General features: G+C 46.8%; 1 protein-coding gene across 5 annotated transcripts in view; it reads left to right on the top strand.

Moving 5' to 3' along the window:
- EVA1C (eva-1 homolog C) overlaps window positions 1-15,208 on the top strand; it is a 98,205-nt gene extending 82,997 nt beyond the window's left edge. For 3 of the 5 annotated variants that reach the window (XM_055421337.2, XM_055421322.2, XM_055421356.2), the window contains 3 exons: window positions 1,911-1,991; window positions 3,349-3,438; window positions 14,059-15,208. In XM_055421337.2, coding sequence (XP_055277312.1) covers window positions 1,911-1,991; window positions 3,349-3,438; window positions 14,059-14,435 — 548 coding nt within the window. In that variant the 3' untranslated portion in view covers window positions 14,436-15,208. The remainder of the gene's footprint in view (window positions 1-1,910; window positions 1,992-3,348; window positions 3,439-14,058) is intronic. The other 2 variants (XM_055421329.2, XM_055421346.2) reach the window with 2 other exon arrangements.
- Window positions 15,209-15,677: the final 469 nt, after the last annotated feature.

Raw genomic sequence — 15,677 nt, 5'->3', positions numbered from 1 at the left:
CTGGGAGAGGTCAGTGGTGAGTCTGAGTTGGTTCCATTCATTTTGTTTCACTGTATCTCAGGGAAGTTGATGTTCTGTATGAATGTTCTTGAGGTGTGATTTACATACCTTAAAATTCACCAGTTCACGTAGAAACAATTCCGTGATTTCTGGTAAATGTACAGAGCTGTTCAGCCTTCACCAGGCTTCCCAGGTGGCTCAGTGGTAAAGAATTCGCCTGCCAAGGTAGGAGACATGGGTTCTATCCCTGGGTCAGAAAGATCCCACGAAGAAGGAAATGACAACCCACTCCGGCATTCTTGCCTGGGAAATCCCATGGACAGAGGAGCCTGGGGTCACAAAGAGTCGGACATGACTGAGCATGTACACAAGTGCAGCTTTCACCACACTCCAGTTTTAAAATATCTCCATGATCCCCCAAAGTTCCCCCATGGGCATATGTGGTCAGTCCCCATCCCCACCTCGGTCTTGTGTATGCTCAGTCGCTCGGTCTTGTCCTACTCTTTTGCAACTCCCTGGCCATAGCTCTCCAGGCTCTTTTGTCCATGAGATTCTCCAGGCAAGAATCCTGGACTGGGTTGCCATTTCCCCCTCCAGGAGATCTTGCTGACGCAGGGATGGAGCCTATGTCTTCCTTGTCTCCTGTAGTACAGGCAGATTCTTACCACTGAGTCACGGGGAACCACTAATTTACGTTCTGTCCCAATAAACTTGCCTTTCTCTGGAGATTTCATATGAATGGAGCCATCCCGTATGTGGTCCTGTGTCTGGCTTCTGTCACTGAGCGTAATGGTTTTGAGGTTTATCCCTATTGGCAGAAGGCAGAAGGCAGTCAGCCTTCTGTATCTGTGGGTTCCACATCTGTGGATTCAGCCAACCACAGAACTGAACATATTTGAAAAAAAATTTCTGAAAGTTCCAAGAAAGCAAAACTGGAATTTAATCCACATTGACAACTGTTTAAAATAATACATTTGCATTATTTTTATGACTGTTTCCCTGATGGCTCAGATGTTAAAGCATTTGCCTTCAATGCGGGAGACCCGGGTTCAATCTGGTTGGGAAGATCCCCTAGAGAATGAAATGGCAACCCACTCCAGTACTCTTGCCTGAAAAATCCCGTGGACTGAGGAGCCTGGTAGGCTACAGTCCATGGGGTCGCAATAGAGTCGGACACGACTGAGCGACTTCACTTTCACTGAGGACTATTTACATTGTATTAAGTATTGTCAGTAACCGGGAGATGGTTGAAAGTATATGATAGGATATTGGGTGGGTTACATGCAAATCAGATGCCATTTTATATGAGGGAATTGAGCGTCAGTGTATTTTGGTATCCAAGGTGGGTCCTGGAACCAAACCACGAGGATCCCAGTAATTGGACTCCATTCCTTGCTATTGCTAAATATTATTCTATTGGATAGATATATCGTATCGCTAAGTCTTATCTGGCTCATTTGTGACCCCATGGACTATAGCCCACCAGGCTCCTCTGACCACGGGATTTCCCAGGCAAGAATACTGGAGTGGGTTGCATTTCCTTCTCCAGGGGATCCTCCCGAAGGCAGGGATCAAACCCGCAGCTCTTACATTACATTCTTTACACTGAGACACCAGGGAAGCCAATGAAATGTTATTCTGTGGGATAGATATGCCATATCTTCTTTATTTGTCCTCCATGCTGTTGGTTTTTTTTTTAATACTGCAAGATAGATCTAAATGGTGACCTTCCTGGGACATTTGATGATAATGTGGGTACCATTGATGTATGTGTGTGAGTGTGTTGGACAAGCAGAGTGAATGGTATATGTACTGATTTGAAAATTGATCTTTTAAAATCTTATCTACAGGACATTTTAAAGATCTGTTAAGTGTCCAAAGTATCTAAAATATCTCTTTTTGGTTTTTAGTTCCCAAGAACATACTCACAGCAATTGATCCATCGGTTGCTAATCTAAAACCTTCTGTGAAGCAGAAAAATGGCGACTATGGTAATGTTTATGGCTTACTCCCAAGATTTCTCGTTAAGTAAAGGTGAACAGCCCCACGGGACCACAGGTGGATGCCCACTGGTTAGGATACAAAGGGACCTCAGGTGTGTGAGCTGCCAGCTCTGAGAATGGCAGAGCTGTGGCAGATGGTTACTCATGGTGGCCAGCCTGTGGTGTTTTGAATTATAAGTAGGGTAAATCGTCCTTCCATTCCCCTTTATTTCCTAAAGGAATAAATCACCTTGAAAAAGGAGATCTGCTCAGAAGTAAATATGGGGTTCCTGGTTTATCTGATGGGCTTGTTGGAAAGATGATCCCGTTTGGGAACCTGAAGGGTCAGACGCAGGCTGGACCTGCAGACCCCCATATATGCCCTTCTTTCTGAGGCTTTCCCTGGGCTTTTATAAATAAGGGAATGAACATTTTGGGTTTGTCTTTAAAATCAAATCTAGAATGGAATTTAGACTCTTGGGGCTCCTAATAGAAACTACAGATGCCCGCAAGACAGTCTGTATAAGATATTGCACTTTGTGGGTTGAGAGTTGGTCTTGTGTTACTTGAATTCCATTTATGAAGTCTTTTCCCTTTAAGTATAAAAGTAAAGTATGCTTGATATGGAACACACAGGAAAATATCAAGAAAATAGAACTCCTACCTAGTCTCAAAGCTAGGATGACTGTTGTTAATATTCTAGTTCTGCCCCTCCAACTCTCCACCAGGCTCTGCCTCTCTCATCCTCTCTGCTCTTTCTAACAGGGTTCCTACCAGGTTCCCATGAATATCCTGCCCCCCCTGCAGTAGAGGCCTGAAAACCCTATCTAACATTCCCAGGGGTCCCCAGAGCCCATAAGCTGCCCCATTAGGGCCCCCCTAAGCTCCATCACAGCAACCTAACCAGGCATCTGAAACTAGATCTGCTCTGCATTTTTGCTATCATTTCCAAAGACGTTTCCAGCACAACCTCCCTCCATAATTCAAGGCTTTCTTATCTGTGGTCAACAGAGCAGACAGCAGTTCTATAGTTAAGTGGGACATTATTAAATCAAAGGTATGATGAGTGCCATTGCCTTCAGAATGGAAAAAGAAATCTCTTCCCTTCCGTAGTACAGTGGATGGGTGAAGCTGGAACCAACACATTTTAGAATTTCTGAATCCCTTTTGTGACTTAATATTTTCAGAGATTGTCTGCTAAAATGTTCTTTCTGGCTTAGTCATCCCTAATTTTGTCAAAGGCTCACTTATTGGATTTCTGTGACTTTTTATTTATGATGGCAGTCCTGGTTTAGGAACAAAATGCAGACTGGGAACAGCTGTGATTAATCAGTCTTGCAATTATTTATTTTTTTTTATGAAACAGGTGTAGACCTTGATCCAAGGGAACCGAGGGTTCTGAGGAAAGATGGTGTGATTGTCAGCCACTCGTTGGCAGCATTTGCTTACATTAGAGGTAGGTAATTGAAAACATCCTAGATGGATTTACTGAATTCTTATGCACAAATGCTGTGTTTAATTGTAACACTTGGATGGCTAAAGAAAGCGGGGAACTTCCCTGCTGGTCCAGTGGCTAAGACTCTGCACTCCCAGTGCAGGGGGCCTGTTGGATCCCTGTTCAAGGAACTAGATCCCACATGCCGCAGCAACAACAACAAAAGGTCCCGTGTGCCTCAGTTGAGACCCAGCACAGCCAAATAAAACATTAGAGAAAGCAGACTTTAAATTTGACACAGCAACTGCAGTCTTCTACAATCCAGAAGCACAGAGATCTGAATTTAGGTACTGGTCCCGCTGGCGATCAACAAGAGAACCACGAACGCTTAAGTCACACTCTGCAGCAGCTGGTCTCCAGGGGAATTTTCCACTTTGCAAAGTAGGAAGCTGAGGAATGCATTTTCCGGCTCAAAAACTTGGGAAGGGCCCAGGATTATTGAATTCCACCTTTGGCTGGAAGAACATTGAGCTGAAAGACAACTTACTAAACAAAACAGGTCGTGGTCTGTGGAGGCAGAGACCCTTTCTGAGTCACCAGCATTACTGCTCACGGTTGCCAAGGTTTCCCTGGATAATCTTCCCCTCAAGGATCAATCAGACTCCATCCTCCTTAATTAGCGGAGCCCTAACGGCTCATCTGCGAGGCATGGTGCACGCCATCTTTCCTCGTCAGCCTCTCTGCTTACCTCCGGATGGACTGTATTTTGGAATGTTGACTCTGCAAGTTTCGGCAATGCCTGCCTGACTCTGTTCAGGGAGCCAAAGATTCTGAGGACTTCTGTAAAATACATGGTAACAGAACACATTGTGGCATGACTTTTTCGAGCTCTTGCCAGAGCTGGGGCTATTTGGAGGAAGCCTTCCATAGCGGGTAATAAAGGCTTGAGGAAACACCTCAACCCAGGAGCTGGAATAGTCTTGGGACCTTCTTACCAGTATTCTCCCTGTGTGGTGGTTGTGTGGTTGTTGAGAGTCCTCTCCTTTCTAACCACCACCCCATTTCTGTTCCTGATAATTGTCAAACTTAACAAATGTAAGGGATTTTATTGTTGGAAATATCCCATATTTTCAGAGTCCTTAGAGAGCCCCTTGGTGGAAAGGCAACATGAAAATCCTTCACACCAAGGAGTGGTGACAAGGCTGCTTATGTGCTGCAGCCACTCTGGGCTGTGCCATTCTCTTCAACAACTGTCTTGTTCAGCTCAGGTGGCCTTAACAAGAGACTGTGGACTGGGTGGCTCAAATGACAGAAATGTATTTTCTTTCTGGCTTGAAGGCCATGATCAAGGTTCCAGCAGGCTTGGCGCCTAGTGAAGGCTATCTTCATGGCTTGTAGACAACCTTTCCCTGTATCCTCACACAGCAGGGAGGGAAAGAGAGAAAGAAAACACTAGGTGTCTCTTCTTTTTTTTAAACTGAACTAATCCTGGGGACGGGGTAGCCTGGTGGGCTGCCGTCTATGGGGTCACACAGAGTCGGACACGACTGAAGTGACTTAGCAAGCAAGCAAGCATAGTTGATTTAATGAATTGTGTTAATTTCTGCTGTAATCAAAGTGATTGAGTTATACATATATTAATACACATACTCATTCTTTTTCATATTAATTTCCATTATGGTTTACCACAGACTATTTAATGTAGTTCCCTGTGCTATACACTAGGATCCTGTTGTTTATGCATCCTATACATGATAGTTTGCATTTGCTAATCCCAGACTCCCAGTCCCACCCTCCCCCACCCTCCTGGCAACCACAATCCCTTTCTCTATGTCTGTGAGTCTGTTCCATAGATAAGTTCATTTGTGTCGTATTTTAGATTCCATTTGGTGTCTCTTCTTATAAGGACACTAATCCTGTTGGATCAGGGCCCCACCTGTATGACCCCATTGAAACTTAATTACCTCCTTATAGGTTCTATCTCCAAATATAGTCACATTGGGGGTTAAGGCTTCAGTGCATGAATTTCAGAATACATAGTAGTGATCCTGAGAGAGGGACTCATGCCCTCTTCTGCACACAAGGAAGCTGAGACTCAGAGGACTTGAGCCATGTGCCTGAGGACACCAAGTGGCCAGCAGCAGGACAGGATCTGACTCAACAGATACAAAACCTGCCCTCCAGCTTCTCCAAGTGAGATATGTGCCCTTCAGAATTTTGAAGGATGGAAACCTAATATCCTTGAGAGATTTCAATTAGCTTCTAAAGAGGAGAGTGAAAAGTTTGGCTTGAAGCTCAACATTCAGAAAACGAAGATCATGGCATCTGGTCCCATCACTTCATGGGAAATAGATGGAAAAACAGTGGAAACAGTGTCAGACTTTATTTTTTTGGGCTCCAAAATCACTGCAGATGCTGATTGCAGCCATGAAATTAAAAGACGCTTACTCCTTGGAAGGAAAGTTATGACCAACCTAGACAGCATATTAAAAAGCAGAGACATTACTTTGCCAACCAAGGTCCGTCTAGTCAAGGCTATGGTTTTTCCCGTGGTCATGTATGGATGTGAGAGTTGGACTGTGAAGCAAGCTGATCGCCGAAGAATTGATGCTTTTGAACTGTGGTGTTGGAGAAGACTCTTGAGAGCCCCTTGGACTGCAAGGAGATCCAACCAGTCCATTCTAAGGGAGATCAATCCTGGTTGTTCATTGGAAGGACTGATGCTAAAGCTGAAACTGCAATACTTTGGCCACCTCATGCGACGAGTTGACTCACTGGAAAAGACTCTGATGCTAGGAGGGATTGGGGGCGGGAGGAGAAGGGGATGACAGAGAGTGAGATGGCTGTATGGCATCACCGCCTCGATGGAGATGAGTTTGGGTGAACTCCGGGAGTTGGTGATGGACAGGGAGGCCTGGCGTGCTGTGATTCATGGGGTCGCAAAGAGTCGGACACGACTGAGCGCCTGGCCTGGCTGCCTGACTGAGCCCTGTCTGTCCTCTTGCACACTCGTCACTCCAAAAAGTCGTTGTTGTTCAGTGGCTAAGTTGTGTCCAACTCTCTGCGACCCTGTGGACTGCAGCACGCCAGGCCTCCCTGTCCTTCGATATCTCCTGGAGTTTGCTTAAATTCATGTCCATTGAGTCCGTGATGTATCTAACCATCTCATCCTCTGCTGCCCCCTTCTCCTCCTGCCCTCGATCTTTCGAAGTATCAGGGTCTTTTCCAATAAGTTGGCTCTTTTCATCAGATGACTAGAGTATCGGAGCTTTAGCTTCAGCATCAGAAGTCATTGGAGAGATTTACTTATTAGGCACCCATCTCTCCACTAGACATTAAGGTTTCAGCTGCAGATGTTTGTCATCCTAGTCACTGCCATATCCTAGTGGCTGAGACAGAACTGGCACCGATGCACAATTAGCAGTTAATTAGTGACCAGATGATGAGTCCTCCTCTGGTCTCATGACCTATCCTGTACCTTGTCATCACCCTGTATTTGCTGTTTGTAGGTATCCAATTTTTAAGGAACATACAGACTCGGTGGGTTTTTGGGTTTTATCGAGGGATGTTTTAGGCACGTTCTGAGGCCAAGCCAAAATTTCATGTCAAAGAGAAAGAGACTCTGAGTGTGCTGTGTCAGAGCTGGTGCTAGAAAATCATTCGCCAAATCACAGAGGCTCACAAAGTATTAGGGGGACAGGGACCTCTGACCCTGCCTGTGAATTTCCTGGGCATGTTACTATCTGGGTGGTTCTTCTGAATGGTCCCCAGCTCACAGCCTCCTCCTCACTGGTTAGGCCAGCACATTGCAGTGAAGGTCAGGACCTTAGGCTGAGCCGTTTCAACAGGAGCATTGCATGGTGAGAGTATCACCTTCATCATCACTAGAAAGTGGTGCCCCAGCCAGCTCTGAGTGGCATCTTCATCCTCGATGTAGGGATGTGATCTGAAGGCTGGACCAGGCTCCCTGGGCACCCACTGACAGGAGGAGGCCCTCCTACTGGAGAAGTCCCAACAGAAGCTACCAAGAGTGAGTTGGGAAGATTCTGGCAAAATCACCAAATAGATAACAGACTGAGCAAATCAAAAAGACATGTCGTCAGGTCAGACTACAAGTGGCTGTGTCACATTAGTGCCAAGTGCACATGGGGGACCAACAGACTAGAACCCGGAGGCAAGGGGCTTAGCCGGGACGTGCAGACACAGAGGCTGGTGGAACGGACACAGAACATCCACGGGTTCCCGATCAATGATGTCTCTTTGAGCCATTTAAATAGTCTGTGAGACCTCTTCATAGGAGTGTTCGAATTTGTGTGTGCTCAGTCACTCAGTCATGTCTGACTCTTTGTGACCCCGTGGATTACACCAGGTTCCTCTGTCCGTGGATTTCTCCAGGCAAGAATACTGGAGTGGGCTGCCATTCCCTTCTCCAGGGGCTCTTCCTGACCCAAGGATTGAACCCACGTCTCCTGTGCCTCCTGCATTGGCAGGAAAATTCTTTACCACAGTGCACTGGGGAAGCCCACGTTTGAATTAACCCTCTTCTCAATAATATAGGCGTATTTATTGAATTCATTCTAGAATTTAGATCATGAGTCTGAAGAAGCTCATAGAAAAGTTTCGAAGTTAAGGAAATGGAAAGGGATGGATGTGTGTGTGTCTCTCTCCATGTGAGTGTATGTGTGTGTGTCTCTGTGAGTGTGTGTGTGTATGAATGTATGTGTGTGTGTCGGAGCTTTGGGAAAGTGACTTTGTTAGCTGGCTCAGCTGAAGATTGTGTCAAAGGATATTTATTTAGTCTTGCTCAGAACTTGATGTCTTCCATTCCATCAAGTGAGCATTTTATTAATATTTCCTGCCCTTCGCAGCCTAATATTTCTGACCTTGCTTTGGACTTGGGCCTGTGTGTGTCCTCAGCCTCTGGCGGAGCTCACTGTGGCTTTTCGGGGTGCATGGGGGTAACTGGGGCCATGGGTGAGAACGCAGCATTTCTCCTGCATTGGGAGGGCGTCATTGTTTCATGTGAAAGGAGCTCCAGGATATTGGACAGACCCACAGTGAAACAGAAGTATCATCACACATTCTGAAGTTGGAGTTACATGATCCCCTGTCAGGGAGAAGGATGGGAAATCAGCACCGCCTTGTCACGGAGGTGTGGGTTCTGAAGTGTTCCCACGGCCTCTAATCTTTGCTTCCATGACAGAAAGTCACTATCACGTCCCTAAGTGCTGTCAGACCAGGCCCAGCACGCCTTGTGCTTTCACCGGACGGTAGCAGGGCCCCCCGGGATGGAATTCTTGCCCAGTCTCTTGGTGTCTTATTTAGACAGAGTATGTTTGAGCTGGAGCTGTGTTGGCTGCAGACCAGAGATCTAAGGGTCAAGGGACCCTTAAAGGCCACGGCCACCTTGGTGAGACTCCCCAGGGCTTGCTGCCACTGATGAAATTCAAGTCATTCACTGGAGCTGCGAGGAACTAAGGCCAAATGAGAGTAGGACTGCCAGTAGCACAGTGTGAAGATTTTGTTTAGCAAGGAGGCGAATGCCTTTATTGGAACAGAATATATAATAGGAAAAGGCTTCCCTGGTGGCACTAGTGGTAAAGAACCCAGCTGTCCCTAACATCTAGCAGGAGATGTAAGAGCTGCAGGTTCTTAGTTCTCCCAGAACCCTGGGTCGGAAAGGTCCCCTGGAGGAGGGCATGGCAACCCACTCCATGGGTATTCTTGCCTGGAGGATCCCATGGACAGAGAAGCCTACGGCCCATCGGGTCACAAAGAGTCAGACGTGACTGAAGCAAGCTAGCACGCACACGCATGATAGCATAGGGGTCACCAGAGCCTACAGCGGTCCCGTTGATTTTGGAAAACAGACAGCGACCTCTTAGTGTAAAGCCTGGGGCTCTGGAGAGAGCTCTGACCCGAGGTTGGGTCCCAGCCACGGCTCCATCAGCTAACATCTGTGATTCTGTGACTGCAGACCAGGTGGCTTAGTTGACTAGGAAACCTTGATTCCAGTTGGCTGGCCCAAGAGTTGCCACGTTTTCCATCTTTGATCATTGGATCTCAGCAGACTCGGTATAATGGCCTGAAGAGTGATCACTTGGCAGGAGGTCCACGGGAGCCAGAGGTGCCTAGGGTCTGATGAGTGAGAAGCTCTGGTGGCACCAGAATCCAGATCCCCACCCCCAGAGTAGAGGGAGAGAGGAAGACAGGCAGCTAACATCATGGAGCCCCGACCCCAGGCCACCAAGCCTAGGGCTGAAGCTGCACGGCCCCTCCCTTCCAGCACTCAGCAGAGAGCTGTGTCACCCTCAGTTAGGACTGGGGACTGGGCAGAGAACACAGCCGTTCAGCCCCAGTACTCAGGGAGCTTGCATTCTTTGGGGTGAGAAAGGACAAAATACGCTCAGCGACTTGGTGACATTCGAGAGGCTATGAGACCTAATGACAGGGGGACTGAGTCCAGGCTGGGCATGGGGCACAGAGGCCTGGATGAGGAGGGGAAGGGAGAACATTCTAGGCAGAAGGAACAGTGTGTGCAAAAGCACCAAGGTGCCAAGTCATCTGGCCCCCGTGAGGCCAGTGGCCGGAAAGCAGAAAGCCGGGGCTCAAGTCTTTGGAGTTGAACTTGAAGACGCTGGTTGCACCGGCAAGGTTCTAGCAAGCTTCACAGGTGGTGGTCGGGGTTTGCTTTTTATCTTATAGGTGGAGAGAGAGGGTTATAGGTTTTAAGTAGGACAAGGATGTGATCTGATGTGCATTTTTAAAAAGATGACAATTTCAATGGGGGAGATGGATGAGGAGGGCAGGAAGGGAGAGAGGAGACCAGCTGGGGGCGGGAAAGGGAGAAGTGTTATCCTTCTGGTTTTTCAGATAAATTCACTAGATCCAAAGACACCTTAATGATAGGAAAATACAGGTCATTCACCATGTATATGCTGTCTAATGCCTAATATCAACAATATATGGAGCCTGTATGTATATATGTGTATATACCCATCACAGACCCAGGTTTAAAAGTGGGCATGTGACATGAGGGAGCATTTTGATGAGAGAGACTAGGTAAGCATCTGAAGAGAAGGGTACATAATTGGGGACAGGGGAAATAAATACAAGTCAAGCCACAGTGAGATACAGTTTTGTACCCATACGATTGGGGAAAAGCTAGAATCCTGTCCATACCTAGTACTGGATAAGACAAGGAGTCATGCGATTTCTCATACATTGTGGCCCCTCCGGAAGCCACCCTGGCCACATTTCCCCAAAGTCACATGTCTTACAGCTCATTCAGCTGCCCTCCTAGCTCAGCACCGGAGAGAAACACTTGCACGTGTTGACCCAGGGACGTTTACAGGAATGGTCACAGCTACAAGGCCCACAGAAGGAAACCTGGCAGCCCCCCGGATGCCCACCACCTGGCTATTGCGTGAACAAACCAAGTGCAGTCAAGACACCAGAGTAGCATGCAGCCATGTACTGTTAGGTTAGAAGCAAACGCCAAAGCCCAGACCTGAGCTGTAATGGCACAGCCTTTTCACAAAGCTGCTGGGAATACACGGAGATGCAGAAAGCTATAGTAAAACAGCAAGCAGGGGAGGGATGACCATGGAATACAGGGGGTAGTTACCTTGATGTGGGGGGAGGGGAACCCACAGGCTAGACACAGGTATTGTTAAGGTCCAGCTCCCACTCAGGGGGCTTATTCACAGCACAGGTGCTGGTGACAGAATTTAAACTGCTTAATTAAGTGAATAAATACAAAGGAAGGCCATGTATTGACCCATAAAGAGAATGTGTCATATCCTAAGGATTCCCTGGTGGCTCCGTGGTAAAGAACCTGCCTGCCAAGCAGGAGATGTGGGTTTGATCCCTGGGTCAGGAAGATCCCCTGGAGAAGGAACTGGCAACCACTCCAGTATTCTTGCCTGGAGAATCCCCTGGACATAGGATCTTGACGGGCTACAGTTCATGGGATCGCAACTAGTCAGACACAGCTACTAAAAAACAACATGGTTAGTTTAATTCTTTAAAAAAGAAATAGGGTTGGGGAAGGAGAGAGAGAGAAAGGAAAGAAGGGGGAACAGAACTAGCCCACCTGTCTGGAGCAGAGGCAGACCTCCTCTGTCCTGCCTGAGCCCCTTGTTCGCCCATGAGACCATTGCTGGGAATGATGGTCTTGTGGGCAAGGAGAGAAGGGGGCTGTGGTTGATCATTGTTTCCCAGAAGCTTGACCAGCACGGGGTATTTCTGCCTGGAACTGGCCTGTCCTGAACGGGGCTGGCTGGGAAAGGTCACAAATGGGTGGGAGTCCGTTTCGCCTTTGGCAGCAGTCCTTGCAGGCATGGCAGGAGGTGATGTTGTAGGCCTGGCTGTCGGTGGGCTCAAAGTTGACGCTTTTGCAGAAGGGGAAGCTGAATTATGGCTGCACCAAAAGCCTGTATCAGAACCATGAGGACAGGAGGGATTGGAGAAGACAATGATCCGGAGGTTTGGTGGGGCAGTGGCGGGGAGGTGGGGGCAGGAGGCAGCAGGGAGAAGAAAGGAGGATTTGAAGGAAAGGAAGGTGAGAGTGGAGTCAGAAGCAATGAGTCCACTCCCAGCAGAGGCTTTGACATGCAAGGGGAGAAGCAGAGAGAATTGGCCCCCTCAGATCAGGGCCTTGGGTCTTAGCATCATTTTGTGTAATATTTTGGCTTAATGGCTTAACGACTGTGTCCCAAATGCCAGCATCTCCCAATCCCCATTCAACCACCACTCAGAGAAATAGAGCGCAAAAGATGTGCCTCCAGTCGACCAAATCTTCAAACTACCTTGGGGCTTCCCTAGTGGCTCAGACAGTAAAGAACCTGCCTGCAGTGCAGGAGATGTGGGTTTCATCCCTGGGTTGGGAAGATACCCCGGAGAAGGGAATCGCATCCCACTCCAGTATTCTTGCCTGGAGAAGTCCATGGACAGAGGAGCCTGGTGGGCTGCAGTCCATGGGGTCGCAAAGAGTCAGGACTAAGCGACTAACAACACTTCCAGGATCAAAATAACCTTAACTCTTGGGAAAAATATGTTATTATTTTTATAATGTTTTAATATTTTAATTTAAAATTTACTAGTTTTAATGTTATATTGTCTGCATTGCAGACTCAGCTCACTGCCCCTCTCCCCGCCAAAATCAGCTTTGAGTTCAGACTTCTGTGACTTAGGGAGAGTGATGAGATTGTGCTCAGAGGGCTGACAGCAACAAAGAATATTTGAGGCTGGTGACTTCACCAGTGACTTGAACTGCGAGTGAAGGAAGCAGACCGGGGAAGTTTCAGGTTTCAAGAAGATAACGTGTCCCACTTAGAGCTCTCCCGTCAGATCACAGGGACTGGATTTCTTGACTGGACATGAAACGTAACAGCCGTCGAGATCTGAACCTCCAGTCTGCATCTCTGGGAAGGACCAAGGCAGCAGAGACAACCGTCGTTACTCACATGGAGTGAACAGGGGGCCGTGTGCCTGGAGGAGGATGGTTCTGTCGAGACGTAGGAGCATGTGCCAGTGTTTTGAGGTGTCCATCTCACAAGCTGCTCACAGCTCAGGAGCTGGGTTCCTGTCCTGGCTCCGCCTAAAGAAGCCAACCAAGCTCAGACGGTGGCTCCCCATGCCACTCCCTGACCTCCGTCTGAGTCTCTGTATTGGGTGTTCACAAAGTACAGCCCACGGGCTGGTTTTGTAAATAAAGTTTTATTAGAACACAGCCATATCTGTACCATCTTTCATGTTAAAACAGCACAGCTGAGAAGTTGCCACACAGATCCTGTGACCCATGAAGCCTAAAATAGGTCTTACCTGACCCTTTACAGGAAGAAAAATATGTCAACTCTTGATCTATATTATAGGAGTGCTAACTGGATTGTTACTTCCCCAAATGGGAATGCTAACACCTCAGGGGATACAGAGCTGAAGAGGAATAGTCCTTTCCAAATAGGGTTAATGTAAGGATTAAACATATGTTAGGATTTAGACCAGGGTACATAGTACAAATTAGCATTACTTCTATTCCTATTATACAATCATTTGGATGTTGAACTTTCATTACCAGAACCTTTATTTATATTTATTTTTTAATCTGAAAGAAATTAAGCTGTGTCACATTTAATATCTTAGGATTTACACTCATACTTTATATGTAATTCATTTTTCAAAGTTTACTACTATTAATAATAGCTAACAGATTCTTAAACATTTATGTCATTGAGTGTTCTGAGAGCATCATAGAAAGTAACTCAACTTTATGATAGAAAGGGGCTTTTGGCTCCATTTTACAGGTGAAACAAACTGAGGCAGAGAGAGGTGATGTAATTTGCCAAAAGTCACACAACTAGTGAGTGGCAGGTCTGCATTTGAACTCAGGAAGATTCAGCTTCTCAGGTCCTTTGCTATGTGTCCTCTCATAAACATACATATATTGACTATACATGCTCCAAACCTTTTTTTGGTTTGTTTTAATTAGTAGGTGTATATGCTCTTAGGTGTGGATGGTCTCAGAGATTCTGTCCAGGATTGGGATTCTGCATTACCCTCCTGCCTGGGCACATACCTGTTTCTATGGGACTTAGGCCTGCTGAGGACTGACAGCTCCTCCGTGTTCTCTTTCCTTTACAGCCCATCCCGAGAGAGCCGCCCTGCTGTTCGTGTCCAGTGTCTGCATTGGTCTGGCACTCACGTTGTGTGCTTTGGTCATCAGAGTATCCTGCACCAAGGACTTCCAGGAGCTGCAGCTGGCGAGGGAGCACCTGGTGCCAGGAAGCGACAAGGCCGAGGAGGACAGCCAGGATGAGGAGGGGGAGGAGGACTCCTCTGACTCCGATTTTCCCGGGGAACTGTCGGGGTTTTGTAGGACTACATATCCTGTCTACAGTTCCATAGAGGCTGCCGAGCTGGCAGAAAGGATTGAGCGCAGGGAACAGATCATCCAGGAAATATGGATGAACAGTGGCTTGGACACTTCACTCCCAAGAAACATGGGCCAGTTCTACTGAGAGCCAGATACATCCTGATGTGAGCACACTTTCTGAAGAGGGAAGGTTCCAAAAGCCCCTCCAGCTCTGTTCCACTTGTACCTTCTGTGAAGGAGAATTTGTCATGCCATCCAATGCTGGGGAAACCAGAAAGTTCTTAAAGGGACATTTCAAACTGTTTACAGCACATCTCAAAATAAATTTGGAGGGAAGAAGTCTTTGTCTTGTTATTTATTTCAATTCATGTGTATATGCTAACAGAACTAGAGTTCACATTTATCAAGCGATGCCAGGCACTGTTCTAGTTGCTTTTCATGCATTAAGTTATTTAATACGCATGACAAACTCATGTGATGATGCTGTCATTCTTATTTTACAGATGGATATTTAGAAGATCTCTGTCTATCCATCAAGAAATTATACTAATACTCAAGATGGCAAGCATGAGTTGAGTGACCTCAGGCTCACTGGAGGTATTATGTTTAGAGAAAGGGTTGGTGAAGATAGTAAATATTTTAGGCATTTCCGGTCAGACAGTGTCTGCCACCACTACTCAGCTCTGCCACTGGAGCTCAAAAGCGACCACAGCTAATGCATCGTGGATGGACACAGCTGCGTTCCAATCAGACTTTATTTGTGGAAACTGAAATTTGAAATTAATGCAGTTTCACATGTCATATACTCTTAATCAATTATTTTAAAATGTAAAAGCCATTCTTAGCTCATGGACTGTACGAAAACAGGCAGTAGACTGGATTTGGTTTTGATTTTATAAATAAATTATGGTTTACACAGCTCAGTGGTAAAGTATCTGTCTGCCAATGCAGGAGACAATCCATGGGGAGGGGCACGAGTCACAAAAGAGTTGGGCACAGTTTAGTGACTAAAACAACGATGGTTTACAATGGGGCTTCATTCATGGCTCAAATGGTAAAGAATCTGCCTGCAATGCAGGAGACCCAGGTTCGATCCCTGAGTTGGGAAGATCCCCTGAAAAAGGGAATGGCAACCCACTCCAGTATTCTTGCCTGGAGAATTCCATGGACAGAGGAGCCTGGTGGGCTACAGTCCAAGTCACAAAGAGTCAGACACGACTGAGTGACTAATGAATGAAGCACAAGCTGGAATCAAGGTTGCCGGGAGAAATATCAATAACCTCAGATATGCAGATGACACCACCCTTATGGCAGAAAGTGAAGAGGAACTAAAGAGCCTCTTGATGAAAGTGAAAGAAGAGAGTGAAAAAGTTGGCTTAAAACTCAA

The sequence above is a fragment of the Moschus berezovskii genome, chromosome 1 (assembly GCF_049115385.1).
Source record: "Moschus berezovskii isolate FMDL1 chromosome 1, NW_MosBer_1.0, whole genome shotgun sequence".
In the NCBI taxonomy this organism is placed as follows: Eukaryota; Metazoa; Chordata; class Mammalia; order Artiodactyla; family Moschidae; genus Moschus; species Moschus berezovskii.
The sequence above is the reverse complement of the archived record's forward strand: the minus strand, read 5'-3'. Positions and strand labels throughout refer to the sequence as shown.